The sequence below is a fragment of the Hemiscyllium ocellatum genome, chromosome 5 (assembly GCF_020745735.1).
Source record: "Hemiscyllium ocellatum isolate sHemOce1 chromosome 5, sHemOce1.pat.X.cur, whole genome shotgun sequence".
NCBI lineage: Eukaryota > Metazoa > Chordata > Chondrichthyes > Orectolobiformes > Hemiscylliidae > Hemiscyllium > Hemiscyllium ocellatum.
In genome coordinates, this window is record NC_083405.1 from 65,039,385 (window position 1) to 65,063,372 (window position 23,988).

Below are 23,988 nucleotides of genomic sequence, written 5' to 3' on the forward strand. Positions count from 1 at the left end.
TCCTTATTAAACCACAGCTCCCTCACACGACCCTTTCCTCCCTGCCTGACAGGTACATACTTATCAAGGACACTCAATAGTTGCTCCTTGAACAAGCTCCACATATCGATTGCACCCTTCCCTTGAAGCCTACTTTTCCAAGCGACTCATCCTAAGTCATGCCTCACCGATTCATAATTTCCCTGCCCCCAGCTATAACTCTTGCCCTGTAGTGCATACTTATCCCTCTCCATCACTAAAGTAAAAGTCGCCGAATTGTGGTCACTGTCCCCAAAGTGCTCACCTACCTCCAATTCTAACACCTGGCCTGGTTCATTACCCAGAACCAAATCCAATATGGCCTCACCTCTTGTTGGCCTGTCTACATATTGAGTCAGGAAACCCTCCTGCACACATTGGACAAACACCGACCCATCTAACGTACTCGAGCTATAGCTTCCCCAGTCAATATCTGCGAAGTTAAAGTCCCCCATAACAACCACCCTATTACTTTCACTCTTCTCCTGAATCATCCTCGCAATCCTTTCTTCTATGTCTCTAGGACTATTAGGAGGCCTGTAGAAAACTCCTAACAGGGTGACCTCACCTTTCCTATTTCTAAGCTCAGCCCAAACTACCTCAGATGGCAAGTCTTCATCCATCGTCCTTTCCACTGCTGTAATACTATCTTTGACAAGCAATGCCACATCTCCCCCTCTTTTACCCCCACCTCTGACCCTACTAAAACATTTAAACCCTGGAACCTGCAACAACCAATTCTGTCCCTGTTCTACCCATGTCTCCGTAATAGCCACAACATCGAACTCCCAGGTACCAACCCACGCTGCAAGTTCACCTGCCTTATTTCGTATACTTCTCGCATTGAAGTATACACACTTCAAGCCACCTTCCTGTTTACAGGCACCCTTCTTCGAGATTGATACCATGTTCCTAACCTCCCTATACTCCAGGTCCTGCACCCTAAAGCTACAGTCTAGGTTCCCACGTCCCTGCAGAGTTAGTTTAAACCCCCCGAAAGAACACTAGCAAACCTCCCCCCAAGGATACTGGTGCCCCTCAGGTTCAGGTGTAGACCATCCTGTTTATAGAGGTCCCACCTTCCCCAGAAAGAACCCCAGTTATCCAGAAACTGAAATCCATCCCTCCTGCACCATCCCTGTAGCCACGCATTTAACTGCTCTCTCTCCCTATTCCTCGACTCTCTATCACGTGGCACGGGTAACAAACCAGAGATAACAACTCTGTTTGTTCTAACTCTGAGCTTCCAACCTAGCTCCCTGAATGCCTGCCTAACATCCTCATCCCTCTTCCTACCTATGACGATGGTGCCAATGTGGACCACAACTTCGGGCTGCTCTCCCTCCCCCTTAAGGACCCGGAAAACACAATCAGAGACATCACGTACCCTTGCACCTGGGAGGCAACATACCAAACGTGAGTCTCTCTCGCCCCCACAAAACCGCTTATCTATGCCCCGAACTATCGAGTCTCCAATAACTATTGCTCTGTTCTTCTCCTCCCTTCCCTTCTGAGCAACGGGGATAGGCCCCATGCCTGCAACGGGGATAGGCCCCGTGCCAGAGGCCTGAACCCCATTGCTAACCCCTGGTAAGTTGTCCCCCCCACAAGTATCCAAAATGGTATACTTGTTATTGAGGGGAACGGCCGCAGGGGGTCTCTGCACTGGCTGCTTTCTCCCAGTCCCCCTCACTGTCACCCATCTGAGGATTAAACGTAGACTACTGGGGCTGAAATTGGTCAGATTAGATTTGTCCTGCTTTTCATAAATAGGACTATTTGAGTAACATTGGATTTGCTTATTTAGGGGCAGAGCTAGTTCTGGATAATAGGTTTAGAGCACTATAGTCGCCTTATTTTCAGGCTTGGTGGCCTTCACTTTGTGCACTGCTTTCAGCCATTCCTTGATATCATGTGTTGTGAATTGAACAGGCAAAAGATCAACATTTCTGATGCTGGAGGTTTTAGGAGAAGGCTCACACGGATCATACACTTGGCATATTTAACTTGTGTTTTGACCTGACATACTGGACAGCTATCAATGAAGATGAGAACGTTTGTGCAGAGTTCTCCACCAGGTATTTAACTAAATACCTGTCGATATTCATGACTGGACTTAGATATTTGATCTGATCCATTGGTTGTGGAACTGTCTTGTTCTATCGCATGCTTTTTTTGCTGTTCAGCATACATACAGTCCTGTGGTGTTACTTCTTCAGGTAGGCATCTCAGTTAGGTATGCTTGGTATTGCTCTTAGTTTGTTCTATTTCACTTGTCTTTAAACCAAGATTGAACCAAAGGTGGCATGGTGGTTCAGTGGTTAGCACTACTGGCTCACAGCATTAGGGACCCAGGTTCTAGTCTTGGATGACTGTGTCTGCATGGATTTCCGCTGGGTGCACCAATTCCTTCACATAGTCCAAAGACATGCAGGTTAGGTAGACTGACCATGGTAAATGCGGAATGTGTAAGGATGCCTTGGCTAGGTGTTTAACCACGGTAAATAGGGTGTATGGTCTGGATGGGATGCTCTTTGGAGGGTCAGTGCAGACTTGATGGACCATATGGCCTCATTCCACACTGTGGAAATTCTATGATTACTCTTCTGGTTTGATGGTATTGGTAGAGTGAGGGATTGGCAGGGCCGCAATGATACAGATTGTGGTTGAATACAATTTGTTGCAGCAGATGGTTCACTGTGCCTCATGAATGCCCAGTTTTGATCTGTTAGATGTTACATAGAACATAGAATATTACAGCGCAGTACAGGCCCTTCGGTCCTCGATGTTGCGCCGCCCTGTCATACTAATCTGAAGCCCATCCCACCTACACTATTTCATGTACGTCCATATGCCTGTCCAATGATGACTTAAATGCACTTAAACTTGGCGAATCTACGACCGTTGCAGGCAAAGCATTCCATACCCTTACTACTCTCTGAGTAAAGAAACTACCTCTGACATCTGTCTTATACCTACCTCCCCTCACTTTAAAGTTATGTCCCCTCGTGTTTGCAGATTCCATACTTGGAAAAAGGCTCTCCCTGTCCACCCTATCTAACCCTCAGATTATCTTGTATGTCTCTATTAAGTCACCTCTCAACCTTCTTCTCTCTAACGAGAACAGCCTCAAGGCCCTCAGCCTTTCTTCATAACATATTCCTTCCATACAAGGCAACATCCTAGTAAATCTCCTCTGCACCCTTTCCAAAGCTTCCATATCCTTCTTATAATGCGGTGACCAGAACTGTACACAATACTCCAAGTGTGGCCGTACCAGAGCTTTGTACAGCTGCAGCATAACCTCCTGGTTCCGGAACTCAATCCATCTATTAATAAAGGCCAAAACATTGTATGCCTTCTTAACAAACCTGTCAATCTGGATAGCAACTTTCAGGTATTTGTGTACATGGACACCGAGATCGCTCTGCTCACCTGCACTCCCAAGAATCTTACCATTGGCCCAGTACTTTGCATTCCGATTAATCCGTCCAAAGTGTGTCACCTCACACTTGTCCACATTAAACTCCATTTGCCACCTCTCAGCCCAGCTCTGCATCCCATCTATGTCTCTCTGTAACCTACTATATCCTTCGTCACTATCCACAACTCCACCGACCTTAGTGTCGTCCGCAAATTTACTAACCCACCCTTCTAAGCTCTCATCCAGGTCATTTCTAAAAATGATGAACAGCAGTGGACCCAACACCGACCCTTGCGGTACGCTGCTAGTAACTGGACACCAAGATGAACATGTTCCATTAACTACAATCCTCTGTTTTCTTTCAGTAAGCCAATTACTGATCCAAATGCTATGTCTCCCACAATCCCATTCCTCCGCATTTTGTATAAAGTCTACTGTGGGGAACCTGATCGAACACCTTGCTGAAATCCATACACACCACATCAACTGGTTTACTTTCATCTACCTGTTTGGTCACTTTGTCGAAAAGTCAATAAGATTCATTAGGCATGACCTACCCTTCACAAAACCGTGCTGACTGTCCCTGATCAGATTATTCTTTTCTAGATGGTTATAAATCCTATCTCTTATAACCTTTTCCAACACTTCACCAACAACTGAAGTGAGACACACTGTCTGAAATTACCAGGGTTGCCTCTACTACCCTTTTTGAACAAGGGAACCACATTAGCTATCCTCCAGTCCTCAGGCACTATTCCTGTAGACAATGATGATTTGAAGATCAATGCCAAAGACTCGACAATCTCTTCCCTTGCTTCTCAGAGGAACCTAGGATAGGTCCCATCCGGCCCAGGGGACTTGTCTATTAGCACACTCTGCTTCTTCCTTGTGAACCTCAATCTTTTCTAGTCTAAATGCAAGTATCTCTATATCTTCCTCGCCAACATTTTCATTTTCTATAGTGAACACTGTCGAAAAATATTTATTTAGTGCTTCCCTTATCTCCTCTGACTCCACACACAACTTCCCACTATTATCCTTGATTGGCCCTAATTTAACTCTCGTCATTCTTTTATTCCTGACATACCTATGGAAAGCCTTAGGGTTAACCCTGATCCTATTCGCCAACAACTTCTCATGTCTCCTCCTGGCTCTTCTAAGCTCTCTTTTTAAGTCTTTCCTGACTTTCTTGTAACTCTCAAGCGCCCTAACTGAGTTTTCACATTTTGTCCTAACAGAAGTCTTCTTCTTCTTCTTGACCAGGGATTCCACTTCCTTAGTAAACCACAGCTCACCCATTCAATATCTTCCTCCCTGCCTGACAGGTACATACTTATCTAGGACAAACAGGAGCTTTTCCTTGAATAAGCTCCAAATTTTTAATGTGCTCATCCCTGCACTTTCCTTCCCCATTCTACGCTTCCTAAACCTTTCCTAATCCTTTCCTAATTGCATCGTAAAGTCCCTTCCCCAGCTGTAACTTTTGCTCAGTGGAGTACACCTATCCCTTTCCATCACTAAAGTAAACCTGACAGAATTGTGATCGCTGTCTCCAAAGTGCTCACCTACTTCCAAATCAAATGCCTGGCCAGGTTCGTTATCCAGTACTAAATCTAAAGTGGCTTCGCCCCTTGTAGGCCTGTCTACATACTGTGTCAGGAAGCCCTCCCGCACACACTGGACAAACACTGACCCATCTATAGTACTTGTACTGTAGTGATCCCAGTCAATATTTGGATAGTTGAAGTCCCCCATGACAACTACCCTGCCTCTCTCACTCCTATTTTTGAGAATCATCTTTGCTATCCTTTCCTCTACATCTGTGGGACTATTCGTAGGCCAATAGAAAACTCACAGCATGGCGACTTCTCCTTTCTTGTTTCTAACCTTAGCCCTTACTACCTCAGTTAACGAGTCCCCAAACATCCTTTCTACAACTGTAATATTGTCCCTGATCAACAATGCCACACCTCCCCCTCTTTTACCATCTTCTCTGTTCTTACTGAAACATCTGAACCCCAGAACCTGCAACAATCATTCCTATCCCTGCTCTATCCATGTCTCTGTAATGGCCACAACGTCGAAGTCCCAGGTACCAACCCACGCCGCCAGTTCACCCCCTTTATTTCAGATGCTCCTCACGTTGAAGTACATACACTTCAATCCAGGTTCTCGCTTGCCAGTGTCAGATACTTGATTTTGAAACTCCCTACTCTAATCCTCTTCTGTACCTGTTCTACAATTTTGGTTCCCATCCCCCTGCTGTATTAGTTTAAATCCACCTTAATAGCTTTAGCAAATTTCCCACCCAGGATATTGGCACCCCTCTGGTTTAGATGAAGACCATCCTGCTTGTAGAGGTCCCACCTACCCCAGGAAGAGCTCCAATTATCCAAAGCCCACCCTCCTGCACCATCCCTGTAGCCACGTCTTCAACTCCTTTCTCTCCCTATTCCTCACCTCACTAGCACGTGGCAAGGGCAGCAAACCAGAGAAAACAACTCTGTTTGTCCTAGCTCTAAGCTTCCATCCTAGCTCCCTGAATTTCTGCCTCAAGTCCCCATCTCTTTTCCGACCTATGTCGTTGGTGCCAATGTGGACCACGACTTGGGGCTACTCTCCCTCCCCCCGAAGGATCCCAAAAACATGATCAGAGACATCACAGGTCCTGGCACCTGGGAGGCAACACACCAACCGTGAGATCTCTCTCGTCCCCACAGAACCTCCTAACTGTCCCCCTAACTATCGAGTCCCCAATGACTACTGCTCTGCTCCTCTTCCCCCTTCCCTTCTGAGCAGCAGGTGCCCCACTGCTTTCCCATGGTAAGTCATCCCTCCTCCAACAGTATCCAAAATGGTCTACTTATTGTTGAGGGGAATGGCCACAGGGGATCCCTGCACTGCCTGCCGGTTCCCTTTCTGTCCCCTAGCTGTCACACATCTGTCTTTTTCTTTTATCTGGGGAGTGACTACCTCTCTGTAAGTCCTGTCAATAACCCTCTCTGCCACCCAAATGATCTGAAGTTCATCCAACTCCAGCTCCAGTTCCCTAACGCGGTTTTCGAGGAGCTGGTGTTGGGTGCACTTCCCACAGATGTAGTCAGCAGGGACACTAGTGGTGACTCTTACTTCCCACATTCTGCAGGAGGAATATTCCACTGCCCTAAACTCCATTCCCACTATTCTAACTCCCGAAGTGACTACTGAAAAAAAGGATTAGGAAATAAACTAGTTACCTTAGCTTGTCAATTTGTCTCCCACAACTTTTTTATGCTAGAGGAGGAGGATGGGTGAGAGACACTACCCGAGGGTAATGCAAACTCTTCTACTTACCCTTCCCAGAAGTCCTTTGCTCACTCCTCCCTTGCTGGCCTGAAGGTAAGAAGTTTAAATATACTTACCTGTCTTCCTGACAATCACCTCACACCAATGTCACCTCCTCCCGGCTCCTGCCTCTCGCTGCTCCGAAGTGGCTTGATATACGAAGTGTTCTTAATGTATCTCATTTAATGCAGTGGTACTCCTACACAACATAATGGTGGGATTCTCAGCGGGAAGATGGGGCTTTGTCTCTATAAGGACTTTATGGTAATCATTTCTACCAATTGGTAAGGGTCAGATAAATCTGTGATTAGTAGTATTGGTGATGGCGAGATCAAGTATGATTTTCCGATGTGTTTCTTCCTGCATTCCCTGCCAGTGAGCCAATCTGGCAGCTATTTCATTAAGGTCCAACCAGCTCAATCAGTGGTGCTGCTATGAAGCACTCTTGATGATGGGGATTGAAGTCCTTAACCAAGAGTGTATTCTGTGTCTTTGCTATCCTTCATGCTTTATGCAAGATGCATGCAATTCGGAGGAGTACAGAATAATCAACTGACATTGGGATATATATGGAAATCAAAAGGTTTCTTTGCACTTGCTTGACCTGATGGCAAGAATCTGCATGGTGTTTCAAGTTGAACAGTCCAACTCTATACCACCCTGTCACCATGTCTGTTGGGTTTGTCTTGTGAATGGGACAGGACATACCCAGGGATGGATATGGAAAAGTCTGGGATATTTTCTCTAAGGTATGAATCAGTGAGTAAAGTTGTGTCGTGCTGTTTCTTGACTTTTCTGTAAAACAGCTCTCCAGATAGAGTCCTCAGATAGAGTCATAGAGATGTACAGACCCTTCGGTCCAACCCGTCCATGCCGATCAGATATCCAAACCCAATCTAGTCCCACCTGCCAGCACGCGGCCCATATCCCTCCAAACCCTTCCTATTCATATACCCATCCAAATGCCTTTTAAATGCTGCAATTGTACCAGTCTCTACCACTCCCTCTGGCAGCTCATTCCATACCCGTACCACCCTCTGTGTGAAAAGATTGCCTCAGATGATAGTGAGGAGAGTTTTACAACGTCTAGTAATGTGCCTTTGTCAGTCTGATGGCTTTAATACAACTGAGAAGCATGCTTAATCATATCAGATGATACTTAAGAGTTAACCAGAAAGCTTTGGGTGTGGGGTCCTATGAAGACCAGACTGGGTAATGATGGCAGGGCTTCTGACCTAAAGGACAGAGTTTTGTTATTCTGCAATTCCATAGTTTCACTATTGAGATTAGCTTTTAATTTCAGGGTTATTGATTAAATTTAAATTTGTCTAGCTGCAATAATGTGACTTGAATTCACATCCCTGGACTATTAGCTTGGGTCTCTGGATTATTAGTCCAGTAAAATTGCCATGACACAACTACAAGTTGCTTTGGCTCATGCATAAAGATGAATGCATATTGCAACAAAAAATCCAAATCTTTAGAGGAAGGTGGAAGGGAAAAACCAGGAAGAAAAAGAGGAGTATTGTAAGATGCAAGGAATGCACACAAAACTCCCTAAAGTGGCTCTGAAATACGCATCCCCAAAATAATGATTTTTTTTTAACTAGATAAAGTGCAATTACTTTCTCACATTCCTTTCACTTCTGACTACAGAATTCAGAGTGCGGACTGAGGTTGGAGGGGTACATTAACTCCTTTCTACATTAACGCCTGTAATGGTCACAACAAATTTAAATTTATTCAGGGTGATAATATGGCCAATAACATGTGTATTATACTGTAGTACATATTTTAGTATTAGAATCGAGTAAGCTCATCAAAGAATAATAATGATTACAAATAAACTTAAACAAGACATGCTTGGACTGGTAAAAGAACATGTTCAAAACTGTGCAAAAATAGAAATTACTTATATAGTCTAGTATCTCAAGCCTAAAATAAAATGAATAAATGTAACAGACAACTATGGTCAGACACCACACAAAATACACCAAACAGTAAATGTGGTCAATTGTGATCTCACAATTTCTCAACAACTCAAATCCAGCCATTGTTATCACTGTGGGTCACCAAATCTCATTAAAACTTCACAAGTGACTGACTCTTCACCTTCAGTGACATAGTCCTTAAAGCCCCTCAAATACAGCCCCATCATGGACTGCCTCAACTGCTTACATTCTGCAGTTTCACTATCATTTCAGGAAATGCCTGGGAACTCCAGATTGGTGAGCCTAACATCCATGGTGGGTAAGTTGTGAGATGGGATTCTGAGAGACAGGATCTACAGGCATTTGGAGAGACAAGGGCTCATTTGGGATTGTCAGCATGGCGTTGTGCCTGGGAAATCATATCTCATTAATGTGATTTCAATTTTTTGAAGGGGTGACCAAGAAAGTAGATGAGGGCAGTTAGGTAGAGGGTTGTTTTCAGACTGGAGGCCTATGATGAATGGTGTACCAAAGGGATCGGTGCTGGTTCCACTGCTATTCGCCATTTACATGAATGATTTGGATGAAAATTTAGGAGGGGTGGTTAGTAAGTTTGCGAATGACACCAAGATTGGTGGTATAGAAGACAGTGAAGAAGGATATGTGGGAATGCAGCAAGATCTTGATAAACTGGGCCAGTGGGCTGAGAAATGGCAGATGGAGTTTAATTTAGATAAATGTAAAGTGATGCATTTTTGGTAAGACAAACCAGGGCAGAACACACACAGTCAATGATAGGGCCCTGGAGAGTGTTATAGAACAAAGAGATGTAGGGGTACAGGTTCAAATCTCCTTGAAAATTGAGCCACAGGTGGACAGGGTGATGAAGAAGGCTTTCAACAGTTTTATTTTGTAATGGTAACTGCTCCTGATAGTTCTGAATGAGATTAGTAGTGTGTAAAATCGGTGCATTCACTCATTTCCAGATTCGTAGCTTGGCTCCAGCAAAACTCAACTGTTCTTTTTAGAGTAGTGCCAGAATCCTCAGTGCTCCACTGGCATTGTGAGAAAACTGTATACTCCAACAAGTCCAGGGGATGGGATGGGACACTGGCAGAAAGGAGTAGGAGCAGATAACTTGGGCAATGCTTGCAGCTTTGTCCAAAGGATATAGCAATGAATTGAAAAGATTTTACTGGCTTCACTGAAGTGAACAAGGTGAGTGAATACATTTGCATACCAGGCACATCAGTTAAGCACAGTAACAAACACCCCTCTTGGTAACAGGTGTAGACAATCACAACAGAGAAGGAAGCCACAGAACTATCAATTATTAATGGGAATGAAATTTACAGCAATGAGAAATAGGCTACCGAATCACTGTTACCTGGTTTAGAGTACTGCACAAAGTCAAGATCTGCCCTCAATAGATTTACTGACGTACTCCTCAGTATTCATTACTGTCCATGCCTGGCTCGGACCTGTCTTATGTCACTTACTTCCAGACACCCATTATTTTCAATGTGGCACTGACCAATAAATACAAGACTTTATTTTATTCACTCATGGAGTATGTGCATTGCTGGCAAATCCATCCTTAATTACCCTTGAGAATATGTTCATGAGCCACCTTTTGAACTCTGCAATCCACATGATATAGGTTCACTGTTAAGACTTCAACCATTTGCAATCTCTGTCAGTAGTTTACTCAATAAAAAAATTGCAATGGTTTGGAATACTATCACTCATTTTTATGCAATTCTTATAAAGCTTAAACAGATGTAACATTATACTTACATTTAATATCATACTTTGTAACTGACCTGTAAATTTATCCAGTGCATCAAATCCATGATTTACTGCTATTATATCAAGGAAAGAAATTGTGCCATCTTCAAACCTGAAACAACATTACAATTTATCACACATAAAATCCACTCAATTTGCTCCATTATAATAAGTAACAGAACTATTTATTTCTTAGACAGATTATGATGCAGTCAGTTTTTTTTATGGCTGTAAAACTTCTATTTAAATCCAAAAGTGACAAGACCATTCTCATTAGTGAAAGTGTTTCCATAGGTGTTTCTGAATCAATGTTTAAGGAACTTGTGAACCTGTACAGTTTTTTTATACTTTAAAATTTGCAAAAGGTTTTTGGACAAAATCTTGATAAGTAATCCAAAAGAGCAACTGCATAATTGAATGTGGCCACATTTTGTGCCAACAATATATCAATTAATTTTTAAAAATTCACATTTTTATGGTTTCTTGACTGTTATGATAAACTACCCCGGCAGGTATACTTGCTGCTCATAAGACATTTTAAAATTGCAGTCATGTAAAAGTACTATGTTAAAATAATCATGCACAAAAAAGGAAATTTCTAACTTTGTACAAAATATTTACTTTTCAGTTCTAAACAACTAGATTGCATCTTTCAGACAGAGAGAAGCTTGTCTGCAAGACTGATGAGCCTGTCATCGTGGTGGGCAAGTTTTTGGAGGGGATCCTGAGGAACAGGATGTCCATGGATTTGGACTGATTAAGGATAGTCAACATGGCTTTGTGCATGAAAAATCATGTCTCATGAACTGATTGAGTTTTTGAAGAAGTAACAAAGAGGATTGATGAGGGCAGAGTGTAATCGTGATCTTTATGGATGTAAGTAAGGCGTTCGACAAGGTTCCTCATGGTAGACTGGTTAGCAAGGTTAGATCTCACAGAATACAGAGAGAACTGGTTATTTGGATATAGAATTGGCTCCTAGATAGAAGGCAGAGGGTGGTGGTGGAGGGTTGCTTTTCAGACTGCAGGTCTTTGACCAGTGGTGTGCCTGGTAACCTTTGAAAGCATACACTAATTGCTCACTTGGGCTTTGCTGACTTTTACAAGTTTGGGCACAATAGGTTTCCTTCCCTTTGTAGTGTCAGGACCCTTAATCAGGCACTGCCTGTCTTTGAATGAAGCATCCACAGTGACCCTCTGTTTATTTGCTTGTCACGTTCACCATATTGTGATTCTCCCCACCACTACACATGCACACAAAAATTTAGTGACCCTTTATTTAACAGCTGTCCACAAAACTCTCAGCACTCAGACTTAATGAAGGTGGTGGAATGTTATGATACTTTAGCTTTTACATTGCAATTGATGTAAGGTTGACAGGTCTGTAATCCCTGTTGTTTTCCTTTGCTCCTTTCATAAATAGTGGGGTAATACTTGCATGCTTCCAAACTGTAGGAATCATTCTAGAACCTATGGAACTTTGGAAGATGACTACCAATGCATCAACTATTTCTACAGGCACCTTCTTCAACATTTTGAGTTGTACACTAAACTTCAGGGAGATTTCTGATATCTTCCTCAGTGAAAACACACACATTATAAATTCTGCTGATTCTGTGGGTCTACATTCATCTGAGACAAATGTTTCTTTTTACATACCAGAGAAGCTCTTACAGTCCATTTTTACTTTTTTTGCAAGATTACATTCATAGTTTATTAGATTAGATTAGATTACTTACAGTATGAAAACAGGCCCTTCGGCCCAACAATCCGCCAAAGCGCAACCCACCCAGACCCCTACCCCTACATTTACCTCTTCACCTAACACTACGAGCAATTTAGGATGGCCAATTCACCTAACCTGCACATTATTCTTTCCTTTCTTATCAATTTCTTGGTATCCTATGCCTTCTTCTAAAATGTTCTTAACCATCAAATGTATGCTGATCCAGTGTATGAGCTGAGTCCATGTCACCAAGCACACAGTGTTCTTACTGTAGTATTACAATGATAGTCACTGGTACAGCCCGAGAAGCATCACTGAGGTTTAGCACAGTTCTTAGAGGCCAGCACATATTGGATGCCAATACATGTGGACATGGAATGCATGTGGTGTTGCTCCAAGAGCATGCCCTGAGATGTTACTTCTTAAAGCATATCATCGAAGCCCTTCAGAGCAAGCTTTGCCACATACCCACTTCAGTTTCCATGTTGCAAAACTAGAAATTTCTGGAAAAGCTCAGCAAGTCTGACAGCATGTGTGGAGAGAAATCAGAGTAAATGTTTAGGTCAAGTGAACCTTCCTCAGAGTAGTTTGGAGGAAGGGTCACTTGATCCAAAACGTTATCTCTGATTTCTCTCCACAGATGCTGCTAGACTTGCTGAACTTTTCCAGCAATTTTATTTTTGTTTCTGAGTTATAGCATCCGCAGTTCTTTCAGTTTATATTTAGTTTCCATGTCAATTTTTATTGACATCTAGCTTGTGTGGCAAGTTTACTGAGATAGAAAGCTGAATATTAACAATGTGAGTTGGGCTGTTGACAAGAGTTTAATGGTGATAATAATCTTCAAGGTCTATACTTCTGGCAAGGGCAGATAGTAGTGATGCCAGTTACACATGATGAGAAAATCACGAGCATTCTAATGCATTCTGTATTGGAGCACAATATGAAGGAAGCTAGAATTATTTGGACATTTGTCTGGATTGAGCACTAATATGCAATATCTTGGCATTGTATTCAGCAGTATGTGGGCTCTGACCTGCTAATTATTGACGTCAAAGGTCTAGCACCTGCTGTTTTGCTGATAATCAAGTGACTTTGGAGAAGCAGCTAAGCAAAGCAAGGCAGAAGAAATTTATTGCTGCAATTACTGAAGAAAGAAAACAGTTTTGACAGGGCTAGTGTCTTATGCTAATAGTTATCTAGCAACCAACTCTGGTCTTAGAATTCTGCTTTTTCAGACCCAGAAGTCAGTGAGTTGAGAGGATACCCCAAAAACTCCTGCTTCTTCAACATCCTTAGGAAATGTAATAGTTTCCAATTACCAGTATTTCTACCGACGTGGTGAAGCATGAATAGTGGACCTTGACCAATTGTTAATCACACAAATCTTAATTGAATAGAATCAGAACTGGCATTTATCATCAAGGCAGCACCTCATTTTTTGCTGGGGCATTCTGCAGCCATCTGGATTCAATATTGAGTTCAACTATTTTAGGGGTGGAGGCACCTTCTCCAAAGCCCTTACCTTAACCCTACACACGAGACCTTGTTATCACATAGTCTGCTGTTATACATAACCCTTTGTTAGCCATTATTAGTTCCCATTAGTAGCTAATCATTCTCCTAGACTGATCATTATCCACTCTTTTGCAAGTCCAACTGTTCTTCTCTCTCTTTGCACTCTATTTGCGCCTTTCATTTACTCCTTACTCCCTTCCCTGCTCCCCTCACCCTATGTTCTGCATAAAAACCAACATTTTTCTAGCTACCATCAATTCTGAGGAAGGCCACTAGAGCTGAAATGTTAACTTTGGTTTCTCTCCACAGATGCTGCCAGACCTGCTGAGCTTTTCCAGCAATTTCTGCTTTTATTTCTGATTTCCAGCATTAGCAGTTTTTTCGGTTTTTATTTATTATCAATCTACATCTTCAACAATCCAGTTACACCAACAGGAAATTTCAGCAGACATGATAAGTTATTACATTTTATCCTTCATTTCCAGACTGTGTCCTAAGGGAATCTTTTCTCCTTTAGCCCTTCTTTAAAATAAAACCTATGATCTTTGCTGAACCTTGTCTTTTTGAGATGCTAGTATGTGTGTGGGATTAAGGCAACATAGTTTTACTTTGAAATCATAGGTGTTAATTATTAGTTGCTACTTACATTAAAAACAGATTTTGTTCATAATAAATAGATACTTTGAAGGGCAGTAAATGTTTCTTCTCTTCTGGGTAGTAGTACAGTAGAGTGAGACTGGCCATTTTGCTAACTGAATCCATAAATTTAGATTAATAGTGCGACTGGTGGAGTTTGACTGAAAGCACATCACACCCATCACATTCGTATCAGTTCTCAATGGAGCGTATATTCGCTGGAACCCACATGTAAAATTGCTTCCTTACATTTCATGTATACTATTATCAAGAAAATCTTGTATTTCACAAGCTTTCACAACTACACAGCATCCCAAATTTGCTCAATTTAAGGTCCACCCAAACAGAAATATGATCATGGCCAGAGAATCTGTTGTGTTGCTGATTGAGGAATAAATATTATAAAAATAATCAGTCATGATTGAATGATGGAGCAGACTTGGTGGGCTGAATGACCTAATTCTGGCTACTATATTTAATGGTCTTATGGCCATGACACTGGGAAAACAGACTCTCCTGCTTCAGGATAATGTCAATGGATCTATCATATCAACCTGAGATGGCAGGATCTTTCTTTAACAGCTCATCCAAAAGACAACACCTGTAATAACACAATCTTCCCTCAGTACTCTACTGGAAATTGAAGTCTGTGCTCAAGTCCTCAAGGGAGACTGGAACCTTCTGAGTCAGATGAGAATATTCCTGAGCCAAAGCTGACCATTTACTTGAGAGTACATATTCAAAAGTACATGGTAGTCAAACATAACATAAACATTGCTAAAATATACAATAACAAGATGTATTAAGAGTAAAACTACTTTTGGCACGGATCTAAAACATGAAACAGGCGATGACGCCAACATAGTTTGGGGTCATTGAGTCGTAGAGATGTACAGCATGGAAATAGACCTTTTGGTCCAACTTGTCCTTGACAATCTAATCTAGTCCCACCTGCCAGCATCTGTCCCACACCCTTCCAAACCCTTCCTATTCATATATCCATCCAGATGCCTTTTAAATGTTGCAATTGTACCAGCCTCCACCACTTCTTTGGTAGCTCATTCCATACACGTACCACCCTCTGCGTGAAAACGTTGCCCCTTAAGTCTCTTTTCTCTCTCAGTCGAAATCTATGCCCTCTAATTTTGGACTCCCCCACCCCAGGGAAAAGACTTTGTCTATTTACCCTATCCATGCCCCTCATGATTTCATAAACCTCTATAAGGTCACCCCTCAGCCTCCGAAGCTCCTGGGAAACATCCCAAGCCTGTTCAGCCTCTCCCTATAGCTCAAATCCTCCAACCCTGGCAACATCCTTGTAAATCTTTTCTGAACCCTTTCAAAGTTTCACAACATCTTTCCGATAAGAAGGAGATCAGAATTGCATGCAATATTCCAAAAGTGGCCTAACCAATGTCCTGTACAGCCGCAACATGACCTCCCAACTCCTGTACTCAATACTCTGACCAATAAAGGAAAGCATCAAATGCCTTCTTCACTATCCTCTCTACCTGTGATTTTCAAGGAAATATGAACCTGCACCCCAAGGTCTCTTTGTTCAGCAACACTCCTTTAGACCTTACCATTAAGTGTATAAGTCCTGCTAAGATTTGCTTTCCCAAAATGCAGCACCTCAAGTTTATCTAAATTAAACTCCATCTGCCACTTCTCAGCCCATTGGCCCATCTGATCAAGATTCCATTGTAATCTGAGGTGTCCTTCTTCGCTGTCCACCACACCTCCAATTTTGGCGTGATCTGCAAACTTACTATGCCTCTTATGCTCAAATCCAAATCATTTATATAAATGACAACCAGTCCCTTGTGGCACTCCACTGGTTAAGGTCTCCAGTCTAAAGTACAACCCTCCACCACCACCCTCTGTCTTCTACTTTTGAGCCAGTTCTGTATCTAAATGGCTAGTTCTCCAAGTACTCCTTGAGATCTAACCTTCTAACCAGTCTCCCATGGGGATCCTTGTCGAACGCCTTACGGAAGTCCATATAGATCACGATTACCATTCTGCCCTCAACAATCCTCTTTGTTACTTTTTCAAAAAATTCCCATGCACAAAGCCATGTTGACTATCCCTGATCAGTCCCTGCCTTTACAAATACATGGATATCCTATCCCTCAAGATTCCCTCCAACAACTTGCCCACCACTGACATCAGGCTTACCAGTCTATAGTTCCTTGACTTGTCCTTACCACCTTTCTTAAGTACTGGCACCATTGTTAGCCAATCTCCGGTCTTCTGGCACCTCACCGGTGACTCCCGATGATACAAATATCTCAGCAAAGGGCCCGGCAATCACCTCCCTCGCTTCCCAGAGAGCTCTAGGGTACACCTGATCGGGTTGAGAGTGTGCTGCTGGAAATGCACAGCAGGTGCTAGGGATTTATCCACTTTTATGTATTTCAAGGCATCCAGCACTGCCTCCTCTGTAATACAGACATTTTTCAAGATGTCACCATATATATCTCTACATTCAATTATCTGCCATGTCCTTTTCCACAGTATACAAAATACACGTATAGTATCTCCCCCATCTCCTGTGGCTCTACCCAAAGGCTGCCTTACTGACCATTGAGGGGAAAGTGAGGACTGCAGGTGCTGGAGATCAGAGCTGAAAAATGTGTTGCTGGAAAAGCGCAGCAGTCAGGCAGCATCCAAGGAGCAGAAGAATTGATGTTTCGGGCATAAGCCCTTCTTCAGGAATGAGGAGGGTGTGCCAAACAGGCTAAGATAAAAGGTGGGGAGGAGGGACTTGGGGGAGGAGCATTGGAAATGCGGTATGTGGAAGGAGGTTAAGGTGAGGGTGATAGGCCGGAGAGGGGGTGGGGGCGGAGAGGCCGGGAAGAGATTGCAGCTCAAGAAGGCGGTGCTGAGTCCGAGGGTTGGGACTGATGTAAGGTGGGGGGAGGGGAAATGAGGAAGCTGGAGAAATCTGCATTCATCCCTTGTGGTTGGAGGGTTCCTAGGCGGAAGATGAGGCGCTCTTCCTCCAGGCGTCGTGTTGCCATGGTCTGGCGATGGAGAAGGCCAAGGACCTGCATGTCCTTGGCGGAGTGGGAGGGGGAGTTCAAATGGTTTGCCACAGGTCGGTTGGGTTGGTTGGTGCGGGTGTCCTGAAACGTTCCGCAAGTAGGCGGCCTGTCTCCCCAATGTAGAGGAGGCCACAGCCGGTGCAGCGGATGCTGTAAATGATGTGTGTGGAGGTGCAGGTGAACTTGTGACAGATATGGAAGGATCCCTTGGGGCCCTGGAGGGAAGTGAGGGGGGAGGTGTGGGCGCAAGTTTTGCATTTCTTGCAGTTGCAGGGGAAGGTGTCAGGAGTGGTGGTTTGGTTGGTGGGGTGTGTGGACCTGACGAGGGAGTTGCAGAGGGAGTGGTCTTTCTGGAACGCTGATTAGGGAGGGGAGGGAAATATATCCCTGGTGGTGGGGTCTGTTTGGAGGTGGTGGAAATGACTAAGTATCTGGAGGTTGGTGGGGTGGTATGTGAGGACGAGTGGGGTTCTGTCCTGGTGGCAATTGGAGGGGCGGGGTTCAAGGGTGGAGGAGCAGGAAGTGGAGGAGATGCAGTGGAGAGCATTGTCAACCATGTCTGAGGGGAAATTGCAGTCTTTGAAGAAGGAGGTCATCTGGGTTGTTCAGCATTGGAATTGGTCCTCCTGGGAGCAGATGCGGCGGAGTGGAAGGAATTGGGAATATGGGATGGCATTTTTATTGGGGGCAGGGTGGGAGGAGGTGTAATCTAGGTAGCTGTGGGAGTCAGTCAGTTTATAGTGAATGTCCGTGTTGAGCTGGTCCCCCGAGATAGAAATGGAGAGGTCCAGGAAGGGGAGGGAGTAGTCTGAGACAATCCAGGTAAATTTGAGGTCAGGGTGGAAGGTGTTAGTAAAGTGGATGAACTGTTCAACCTCCTCGTGGGAGCACAAGGTAGCGCCGATACAGTCATCAATTTCGCGGAGGAAAAGGTGGGGTTGGTGCCAGTGTAGCTGCGGAAGATGGACTGTTCCACGTATTCGACAAAGAGGCAGGCATCGCTGGGGCCCATTCGGGTGCCCATAGCTACTCCTTTGGTTTGGAGGAAGTGGGAGGATTGGAAAAAGAAATTGTTCAGAGTGAGGACCAGTTCAGTCAGTCGAAGGAGGGTGTCAGTGGGAGGGTACTAGTTGGGTCGGTGGAAAGGATGAAGCAGAGGATTTTGAGGCCTTTGTGATGGGGGATGGAGGTGTATAGAGACTGGATGTCCATGGTGAAGATAAGGCGTTGGGGGCCGGGGAAGCGAAAATCATGCCTCCTCTACACTGGGGAGACAGGCCGCCTACTTGCGGAACGTTTCAGAGTACACCTCTGGGACACTCGCACCAACCAACCCAACCGCCCTGTCGCTGAACACTTTAACTCCCCCTCCCACTCCACCAAGGACATGCAGGTCCTTGGCCTCCTCCATCGCCAGACCATGGCAACAAGACGCCTGGAGGAAGAGCGCCTCATCTTCCGCCTAGGAACTCTCTAACCACAAGGGATGAGTGCAGATTTCTTCAGCTTCATTTCCACCCCCCCCCCCCCCCCACCTTATCTCAGTCTCAACCCTCGGACTCAGCACCGCCTTCTTGAGCTGCAATCTTCTTCCCGACCACTCCGCTCCCACCTCCCTCTCCGGCCTATCACCCTCACCTTAACCTCCTTCCACCTATCGCATTCCCAATGCCCCTCCAAGTCCCTCCTCCCCATCTTTTATCTTAGCCTGCTTGGCACACCCTCCTCATTCCTGAAGAAGGGCTTATGCCCGAAACGTCGATTCTCCTGCTCCTTGGATGCTGCCTGACCTTTGAGGGGTCCTATTTGTTCCCTGGTTATCCTTTTGTCCTTAATGTATTTGTAAAAACCTTTTGGATTCTCCTTAACTCTATTTGCTAAAGCTATCTCATTTGCCCCTTTTGCCCTCCTGACTTCCCTGTTACGTATACTCCCGTTGCCTTTATACTGTACTAAGGATTCACTTGATCTACCCTGTCAATACCTGACTTATGCTTTCTTCTTTTTCTTAACCAAACCTTCAATTTCTCTAGTCAACCAGCGTTCCCTACCTCTGCCAGCCTTTCATTTCACCCTAACAGGAATTTACTGTTTCTGGACTCTCATTAGCTCATTTCTGAAGGCTTTCCATTTTCCAGCCATCACTTTACCTGCGAACATCTGCCTCCAAGCAGCTTTTGAAAGTACATGCCTAATGCTAAGAGAGAAGTCCTAACATTGTAAACTGTACTTTTTGAGAAGGATTAATTGGAATTTTGCTCTTTGGCAGTAGTCAGAATTTGTCTTGATTTAATATAAAAGTTTCGATTTGGGCTTTGAAAAATTGGAGACTTATTTTACTCGTAACACAAGTATGAGAATGAAAAAAATCCTTTTGCAATATTGTTCTTGCATGTGACTCAATCAAAAGTCAAAAGCTAGTTGGTGGAAAAATTGAATATTTGACAGCATATGAATGCATTTTAGCCAATGATGGACAAGCACATAAAATAAAAAATAATATCTGAAAATGTACTCTGAAAGAGGAACATTTTACCTGTCACTTAATGACTGCTTAGGAACATAGAAATCTTCTCCTGACAAATATGAAGCTGCCGTTCCTCCTCCAAAATATCTCTTTTTCAGCATATGAACACTTTTATTCTTCACCAACAGGGCTCCTAAACCTGTTGGAAACCCAAATATTTTATAAAAAGAAATGGGGATGAAGTCTGCTTGATGTACGCTGAGATCAAGTGGCGAGGTGCTCACAAACGAGGCTGCATCTAGCAACACATACCATTTTCCGGGGACTTTGCTAAAAGGATACAGCTTTTTTGATTTAATATCTCTTATCCAAGTAAGTGGGTATTTTGTCCCTGAAAAGTTGCTTTGAGCAGGATAACAGAAGAGATGAGGAGTGTGACAATTTTCCTCCTTGCACATTGCATTGTCCTTGTTGATACTGTTTTTATCTTCATAAATTTCAGAGTGGTTGACTGGAACAGTTAGAGCACCAACTAAAACAGACAATCCTCTCATACCAACGACAGATGTATGATTGTCAGTTAGGTAACAAAACTGACTCGTGCCTCCTGATTCTGTGCGGGTCCACTGAAAACTTTCTGCAACAAGTTTAAGAGCAGCTGTACTTCCGGATGTAAAAATGACAGTATATTCTTCTGGGCTGGTGTTGAAGTGCTGTAGAATTCTAGAAATGAAGTAGGAAAAAATTAGTCATCAATGTATTTTATTTATTTTTAAGACAAGAAAATAAATATTGCACAAAACATCGGAAACACTCGGCCAGGCACGCAGCAGCTGTGGAGAGGAAATTTTGAATTTCATGTTTGAGGTCGTTGATATATTGTCAACTGTAATTCACATTTTACTGAACCAAATCTGCTACTAATCTTCCACGCTTTTTTTTGTATCTTGGATTCATCTTCAGAGCTTACAATGGCCCCTTGATGGGCTGTCATCAACTCACAGCAATACCATTCTCTTATATAAATTATTGTCATCACTCTCTTGAGACCAAAACATATAGGAACAGAATTAGTTCATTTGATCCATTGAGTCTGCTCCTCACATATCTGAACATGGCCGATATGTTTCTCAACCCCATTCTCTTGCTTTCTCCTCATAATCTTTGATCCCCTAATAATCAAGCACCTATTTATCTCAGTCTGAAGATGTTCAGACAGAGTTCCACAGATTGACCACCTTTGGGCTGAAGAAGTTCCACCTCATCTCAATTCTAAATAATCATTTCTTCACAATGACAATGCCCTCGGGTCAGAGTCTCTCCTACTAGGGAAAACATCTTTTCCTTGTCCAGTCTATCCAGGTGTTTCAGTATTCTTTGTGTGAGATACTCCATCATCCTTCTGAATGCCATCAAATACAGACCCAGAGTCTACAACTGCTCATCATAAGCTGTTCATGTCCAGGATCATTCTTGTGGACCTCCTCCAATGCCAGTGCATTCTTCCTTATATGCAGGGCCTAAAACTGCTCACAATATTCCAATTGCAGACTGACCAGAGCCTTACACAGCCGCAGCAGTATATTCCTGCTCTTGTGTGTGAGCCCTTTTGAAATGAATGCTGAAAATGTGCTGCTGGAAAAGCGCAGCAGGTCAGGCAGCATCCAAGGAATAGGAAACTCGACATTTCGGGCATAAGCCCTTCTTCAGGAATGAGGAAAGTGTGTCCAGCAAGCTAAGATAAAAGGTAGGGAGGAGGGACTTGGGGGAGGGGCGTTGGAAATGCGATAGGTGGAAGGAGGTTAAGGTGAGGGTGATAGGCCGGAGTGGGAGTGGGGGCGGAGCGGTCAGGAAGAAGATTGCAGGTTAGAAAGGCGATGCTGAGTTCGAGGGATTTGTATGAGACAAAGTGGGGGGAGGGGAAATGAGGAAACTGGAGAAATCTGAGTTCATTCCATGTGGTTGGAGGGTTCTTAGGCGGAAGATGAGGCACTCTTCCTCCAGCCGTCGTGTTGCTATGGTCTGGCGACGGAGGAGTCCAAGGACCTGCACGTCCTTGGTAGAGTGGGAGGGGGAGTTGAAGTGTTGAGCCACGGGGTGGTTGGATTGGTTGTTTCGGGTGTCCCAGAGGTGTTCCCTGAAACGTTCCGCAAGTAGGTGGCCTGTCTCCCCATTATAGAGGAGGCCACATCGGGTGCAGTGGATGCAGTAAATGATGTGTGTGGAGGTGCAGGTGAATTTGTGGCGGATATGGAAGGATCCCTTGGGGCCTTGGAGGAAAGTAAGGGGGAAGGTGTGGGCGCAAGTTTTGTATTTGTTGCAATTGCAGGGGAAGGTGCCGGGAGTGGTGGTTGGGTTGGTGGGGGGTGTGAACCTGACGAGGGAGTCACGGAGGGAGTGGTCTTTTCGGAAAGCTGATAGGGGAGGGGAGGGAAATATATCTCTGGTGGTGGGGTCCATTTGGAGGTGGTAGAAATGACGACGGATGATACGATACATATGGAGGTTGGTGAGGTGGTAGGTCAGGACCAGTGGGGTTCTGTCCTGGTGGTGATTGGAGGGACGGGGCTCAAGGATGGAGGGCATCGTCGATCACGTCTGGGGGGAAATTGCGGTCTTTGAAGAAGGAGGCCATCTGGGTTGTACGGTATCAGAACTGGTCCTCCTGGGAGCAGATGCTGCGGAGACAAAGGAATTGGGAGTATGGGATGGCGTTTTTACAGGGAGCAGGGTGGGAAGAGGTGTAGTCTCGGCAGCTGTGGGAGTCGGTCAGTTTATAGTAAATGTCCGTGTTGATTCGGTCGCCCGAGATAGAAATGGAAAGATCTAGGAAGGGGAGGGAGGAGTCTGAGATAGTCCAGGTAAATTTGAGGTCGGGTGGAAGGTGTTGGTAAAGTGGATGAACTGTTCAACCTCCTCGTGGGAGAATGAGGCAGCGCAGATACAGTCATCGATGTAGCAGAGGAAAAGGTGGGGTGTGGTACCAATGTAGCTGCGGAAGATGGACTATTCCACATATCCGACGAAGAGGCAGGCATAACTGGGGCCCATTCGGGTGCCCATGGCTACTCCTTTTGTTTGGAGGAAGTGGGAGGATTGGAAAGAGAAGTTGTTCAGGGTGAGAACCAGTTCAGTCAGTCGAAGGAGGGTGTCAGTGGAAGGGTACTGGTTGGTCCGGTGGGAAAGGAAGAAGCGGAGGGCTTTGAGTCCTTCGTGATGGGGGATGGAGGTGTTCAGGAACTGGATGTCCATGGTGAAGATAAGGAGTTGGGGACCGGGGAAGCGAAAATCATGGAGGAGGTGGAGGGCATGGGTGGTGTCCCGAACATAGGTGGGGAGTTCTTGGACTAAGGGGGACAGGACTGTGTCGAGGTATGCAGAGATGAGTTCTGTGGGGCAGGAGCAGGCTGAGACAATGGGTCAGCCGGGGCAGTCAGGTTTGTGGATTTTGGGCAGGAGGTAGAAACGGGCGGTGCAGTGTTGTGGGGCTACGAGGTTAGAAGCGGTGGATGGGAGATCCTCTGAGGTGATGAGGTTATGTATGGTCTGGGAGATGATGGTTTGATGGTGGGAGGTGGGGTCGTGGTCAAGGGGGCTGTAGGAGGAGGAGGTCTCCTCTTTTGAAATGAATACTGACATTGCAATATCCTTCCTAATGTTACTCTTACGAAAATCTTAAGGACTCCCAAGTCCCTTTATGATTTGGTTTTCTGAAGCGTTTCCCCATTTAGAAAATGTTCCATTGCTTTACTCTACATACCAAATTGCATAACTGCACACTTCCCCATACTGTATTGTATCTGCCACTTCTCTTCCCATTCTCCTAGTCTATGCAAGTCCTTCTGCAGTCTTCCCGATCTCCTCAACTCTTCCTGCTCTTCCTCCTATTGTTGTGTCATCTGCAAACTTAGCAATAATTTCCTCAGTTCCTTCATCCAGATCTTATCAATTACAACAATTCTAATCTTAGGAAGCCTTTTGAGGGAAATAAGCTTAAAAGTGCACTGGGTTAGAGCAAGGATATGGAATCAACTATACTGTGCTACAGAGAGCTAACATGGACTTTTTCGGCTTCCTTCAATGAGATTAATGATTCTTGTACTTTAAGT

General features: G+C 44.3%; 1 protein-coding gene across 2 annotated transcripts in view; it reads right to left on the minus strand.

Moving 5' to 3' along the window:
* mocos (molybdenum cofactor sulfurase) overlaps positions 1 to 23,988 on the minus strand; it is a 241,952-nt gene that overhangs the window by 175,541 nt on the left and 42,423 nt on the right. For both annotated transcript variants that reach the window (XM_060824831.1, XM_060824830.1), the window contains exons 4-5: positions 19,949 to 20,602; positions 10,521 to 10,597 (exon numbers count right to left, since the gene is read on the minus strand). In XM_060824831.1, the coding sequence (XP_060680814.1) occupies positions 10,521 to 10,597; positions 19,949 to 20,602 (731 nt within the window). The remainder of the gene's footprint in view (positions 1 to 10,520; positions 10,598 to 19,948; positions 20,603 to 23,988) is intronic.